This window comes from Drosophila eugracilis, unplaced genomic scaffold (genome assembly GCF_018153835.1).
Source record: "Drosophila eugracilis isolate 14026-0451.02 unplaced genomic scaffold, ASM1815383v1 contig_99, whole genome shotgun sequence".
Taxonomy (NCBI): domain Eukaryota; kingdom Metazoa; phylum Arthropoda; class Insecta; order Diptera; family Drosophilidae; genus Drosophila; species Drosophila eugracilis.
In genome coordinates, this window is record NW_024573910.1 from 12,038 (window position 1) to 17,509 (window position 5,472).

At 38.7% G+C, this 5,472-nt stretch overlaps 1 protein-coding gene across 1 annotated transcript; it reads left to right on the top strand.

Moving 5' to 3' along the window:
- The first annotated feature begins 742 nt into the window (after nucleotides 1-742).
- Nucleotides 743-2,914, top strand: LOC121530557. Its single transcript, XM_041819812.1, has 4 exons — nucleotides 743-862; nucleotides 918-1,309; nucleotides 1,370-1,998; nucleotides 2,895-2,914. The coding sequence occupies exons 1-4, from the start codon at nucleotides 743-745 to the stop codon at nucleotides 2,912-2,914; spliced, it is 1,161 nt and encodes a 386-aa protein (XP_041675746.1).
- The last annotated feature ends 2,558 nt before the right edge of the window (nucleotides 2,915-5,472 follow it).

The following is a 5,472-nucleotide window of genomic DNA, read 5'->3' on the forward strand; positions in this document are numbered from 1 at the left end:
ACCAACGCTGTATACAATTTACCTTGTTCATTCTTTCACATTTCAACTTAAAAGCCAGCTTCTTTTGGCTGGCTGAATGTTTTTCCTCTTACTTCGATTCTACTACCAATAAGTGGATTAGTCTTTTAGTTGAGTGGCTTATAGACACAGGAAAACACAGCGCGGTAAATAGACACAAAAAAGTGGAATAAACTGAAAAGACTGGGAAGTCTGTCTTTATTTTCGCTAAGCCTCCGTTAAGCGGCGAATGTGGTGCGGCTAATGAGTGTATTATTGTATTTATTATTTCACGGCAACTAAACAGGGAATGTCACTCCCTTACCGATGAATGAAGAGCATTGTGCTAAAAGTTCACGAGACAATCCAAATGAAGAATGAAAAAGAGTTTGCTCTTTTAATTTCCTTATTGAAAGACTAAATGCTGTAATCAGACAGCCACTTAAGTAACTTCCTGAATCAATTAGCGTTTTTTCCTCTGGCAAAAGCTATGCAAATTGTTTTCAATTTAAGTTGAAGAAAATGCAGTTGATGAAAGGGAAAGGTTCCCTTGCAGAACGGCAGTTAGTTTGAGATCTATTGTTGCACTAACTAAGAAACTTTAATAGAACTCCCTCAAGTACACAGAAAAAACTTTTAAATTAGTCACACATCATGGTTTAAGCCAAAAATTACCATTAAAAATTAATACAAAATAAAATTGTTTTTATAAACTTAACAAACAACGTTCAGAAAATGCTATGCCATGACAAAGTGGATCTTACTGCTGTCCTTAATGTTGGCTATTTTTGATTCTGAGACTGCAAATAAATGGTGCAAAAAGTATCTTTGCAAGCAAAGACATCCACTTTGCACGGATAATAGGGTGAGCTTTTTGATTATATTTTTAAAAATGTCTACTCAGAACTATATCTTTTCAGAAATTTCAAGCAACTTGTCCGCATAGAGCCACAGCTATGGTGAAAATTACTAAGGAAATAGAACACCTGATCGTGGACAAACACAATGAGTATCGGAATAAGTTTGCCGGCGGAATGGGTAATCATGCCAAGGCGGCAAGGATGCCAACGATTCAATGGGACTCGGAACTGGCCGAAGTGGCTGATGCTCTGGTACGTCGATGTCAGCCTATAAGAGATTCTTGCGTCATGACCGGGAGGTATCATCATGCGGAAGTCAGTTACTCCCTGATCAAGTACTATTGTATGACCACGAAAATGGACGCCCTAAGGACTCAACTTGATTATTGGTTTGATCCGGAAAGCAAAGACGAAGTCATTGAACTATTTTTCTCCGAAAAGGATGACGATCAGTGAGTTCTATCTCTATACTTAAGTTAGAATATCCAAATATAATTAACGATTCTTTTCAGGGAACTTTCCCAAAACTACTTCCAGGTACTGAGAGATCGGGCAGATCGTATTGGGTGTGCCATTGTGGAATACATTCATCCAGCACTGGTCCACCAGCTGCTCAAGTGCGTCTACAATTGTGGAGTGAGTCAGTGCGAGGATGATCATAATCCCGTCTACGAGATAAGCAGGGATTATGCGGCTACACACTGTAGAAAAGGATCGAATAAAGAATATAAAAACCTTTGCCACAAGAGTGAGAGTGTTAAGAGCTGCGATGGCGGATCAGCCTTTGTTGATCACGCAGATGATTATGATGATGATAACGAAAAAAACAGGGGAACTACAATATCGATTCCGAAATATAATCCAAATGGTGACTTACCCCCGATTCCGGACAACCCACATATTAGGAAGAAAGGAAGAAATAAGGAAAATACAGAATTGCCATCTACAACGGAAAGCTCATCGGAGGACCCCGAAGCGGATTATGCACTTGGACCGTATAACAGATTAAATGGTCTACCACCTATACCGGACAATCCCGTGATAGATTTTAGAACGAACAAAAAGAATATAAAAAATGAATATGAGGATGAAATGGAGGAAGATGCAAAATGGCACCCAATACCGGACATCGACAACCCTAGTTCATTATCCAGAAGAAGCAAAAAGCAAACTTTTCAACATTTATTTTTATAATTTATAAAAAGTTGTACAGTTTTGAAAAGTTAAAATAAAGTCCTAATGCAAAAAAGTTTCAAACTTTCCTTCAATTATCAAAAAATTACTAACTCCTAGAATGATTTTGAACTTTCTTTTTTGATTTTAAATCCTGCCTTGTAATCAGGAAAACGAAAAAGTAAGCTCAAAATTCGCCAACAAATCGGATTCATATCCGATTCATAATCAGAAGCGTATTCCAACTCTATTTTTCCAGCTTTTCTGGTTGTGATGTGTGTTATCTGTGGGAAATGAGGTTTTTTCTGGGGGAAAAGGCACAAAAAGCCCGAATGGGTCAGACAAAAATATGAAAATATACGAGATGCAGGCTCTGAACTGAACGTGGTTTCTGGTAAGTGGGATCCTTTTGGCCACCGTGTGTATGGCACCTGGGGAAATCAAGCAGCCTGGACCTCTTGTGCAGGCCTCATACCGCCACTTCAACTGCAACTGTAAATGAAATGAAAACGGCCACAGACAAATAACAAAACATGACAACGAGTTGGGTTTTCCTCCCGACCCCTCTTTCGCTCTGCTAAGGCGCTTTTACCATGAAAAGATTTGCTTCCGACAGTCTACTAAAGTCCTGGAAAATATCAAGAGAGGCAAGCTGGTAAATTCCTTAGTTCATCGAATTTTCACTCTTTTATTTTCAGTTCGATTGAGTGCAAAATGAAAACCAAAATCAATCAATTTCAGGATATAAAGTCGTACTCTGATACTTACTAAAGAAGATGCTTTAAATCTTGCTTACTGGTTTGGTTTTGGAAATATTTTTAAGAATTTTATATTAAACATAACTCAGAAAATAACCCTTTCTAGATATATTAATAACCCTCTAACTAATGGGAAATAATTACTTTTATCTTAACTGATTATTCAAATTTTCAATTACGTTTAAAAATGTTCCTGCATTTAACACTCCAAGCTAACCCGTCCGACTAAAACGTCAAAACAGTTACGCAACCAATCTGACTTTTAATTCCAACTTCTGCTAGTAAGTTTCCACACCAAGAAGTGGGTGGTTTTCTTACCTCGAAAGGAAAAAGCCCGTCCTGAATAGCTGTCGCAATGTATTAAATGGCCAACGTGGCTTTTGGGTGGAAGCAGGCGAAGGTGGTAGTGTAGATGTAGATGGGCTAGACTAGCTCTAACCACAATTTATGTCGACTTCACTTCCGGTCTGTGGGAAATAACTCTTGTTAGGCTGCCAGGAGCCAGAACTCCAGCCCTGTTGTGCCCTGTGTGTAGGCGTGTGTGTGCGGTATTTCTTGTCATCATTTTCAGGCAGCTGCAAATTAACTTGCATAATTTAAGCGTCAGTCGGAAAATGTGGCCCACAGTTCATCGGCGGACTTAAAGCCATGGCTTTTGGACTATTATGGCCCTGTGGCCTTGGTGGCTGTTAAATTATGAGCGCAGTGGGCGCATAAATCAACACAATGCCCTGTTCGGTTCTTGGCTCAATTAATAAGAAATCTCCATAAATGAGTTTTAATTAGATTGGGTTGGTAATTGAAAATAGTTAATGTAGGAGGAGTAACCTGGCTTGGCTTAAGATAAATTGTAATTTTCTTTCAAAATATCTTTGAAGGTAATACAAAATCGAAGCCATGGCTCTTAAATTCTATTGCAAGTTTTTCAATAATAACTAGAATAAGAAATATTATAGAATATTGCAAGATGTTCTCACGCTCTAGAAATTACTCCTCATTATGCGTAGTCAGAATAGAAATGACGACATCTCCTTTGTCCTTGGCTGTGCCGCCAGAGAAATGTCAAGTTTCGGCATTCACATAAATTCTATGGCGCGTGCGGTTTTTTCGGGGCTCTAGTTCTCTGGTCGCAGTAAATCTGCAAATTTTTAAGCACTATCCCAAAATCGGGAAGCCACTGCAAAAGCCAATGACTGCCACTTTGGCAACATTGGGAATTGAGAGCAAAGGAAGTAGAACCAAAAAAAAAAAATTCAAAAAAATTGAAGAAAGGGAAATAAAGTATAAAATGTGAATGAGAATGCTGGCGGCTTGTTGCCGGCATTGGAAATTTACGAGTGACACAAATGTCCTTCCTGCTGCATTGCAGTTGGATGTGGAAATAGAAATGGGAATGGGAATGGCAATGGAAATGGAAATGGGAGGAGCTGCTTTAATGACATGACAAATTATGAAATTTTTAAGATGTTTAAGTCCCTTGGCAAACTTTCAGATTAAAAATGAGTTTATGGGTATAGGAAATGAAAGAGAATATTACGCATTGCAAATTTATATTATTTATTTTATGGTCTTCTCTTACGCTGTGTCACTGTTCTATTTTACAGTAAAAATTAGAAAACCAGCAGAAGTTAAGATAAAAATTGTTCTAAATTTCAAAGCCAAGAAATGCAATCTAAAGTCTTTCGAATTCAGCTCAAGCTTTAAAGGCCAATCTCTTGGAAACCCGCAAACAAAGTTGCCTGTCGTCCATAGAACTTGGTCCTGGCTGAAATCATGGCAAGACAATAAGGCACGAAAAACAACAAGGGAAAAAGCAAACAAGAAAGCGGCAAGAAGCGACCAAGTTAAAGACAAAGGCTCTTGCCACATATTGTCTTCGGCTGGGCCGCAAAAACCGCGCCGGCAGATGAAATGGAGCTGGAGCAACTGGGACAGTTCGAGTTCTCAATTCACATATAGCATACCCAACCGTATATGGCTGTGTCAGCAGAAGCATTAACAACAATAAGGAATATCTCGACCTATCGAAATTGAAGTGACAAAGTGTGCGGCGATGGTCCCATCCATCCATTTAGTTGCAACCCAAAATCTTAGGTCCTGACCTATTGTTAACAAGAAGGATATTGTGGCTGACAGGAGTCGACGACGACGTGCGGCCAGGATTGATGTGGGTGATAGCTGCGGATATTTGTATTTGCCACTCGAAACAATAAATCCACTCCAAGGCAAGCTCACAGAGCATCAAAGTCTAAGAATTTTGCGGTTCTCTGCAACTGAATTATGGCCAAAGTTCGACAAGGTGGCCCAATTGATTTGGGTCTTATTGTGTGACAATTGACCAAGTGACCTATTCAGTTGGTTTAAAAAACGAATTCGAATGCTTGTTAGTTTTTGTCTAAGCATAAGATATAAATATTGCAGAGCCAGTTAATAAAAATTACTTACTTAAGATGAAAACTAATTCCTTGCCAATTTACTCTTAAACTCAACTGGTGAAAACTTATTCGAGACCAATTAATTAACCTCCAATTTCATTGGCAATGAAATCCAATTAATCAAACTGAATGCAAACAACAGGAAAAAACCTATTTGGTACTTTGATTAATTGCCAAAACTGGGGAGGGCGAACAAAAATGCATTTCAAGAGTGGACAAAGCTGTCCCAAAGTAAAATCAATCTTCGTT

What these genes read in the sequence shown, in the direction of transcription:
- LOC121530557 (XM_041819812.1), top strand. Translation starts at nt 743, where the DNA reads ATGACAAAGTGGATCTTACTGCTGTCCTTAATGTTGGCTATTTTTGAT. An exon ending in CACTTTGCACGGATAATAGG is followed by an intron (nt 863 to 917) that starts GTGAGCTTTTTG and finishes ATATCTTTTCAG; the next exon opens with AAATTTCAAGCAACTTGTCC. An exon ending in TCCGAAAAGGATGACGATCA is followed by an intron (nt 1,310 to 1,369) that starts GTGAGTTCTATC and finishes GATTCTTTTCAG; the next exon opens with GGAACTTTCCCAAAACTACT.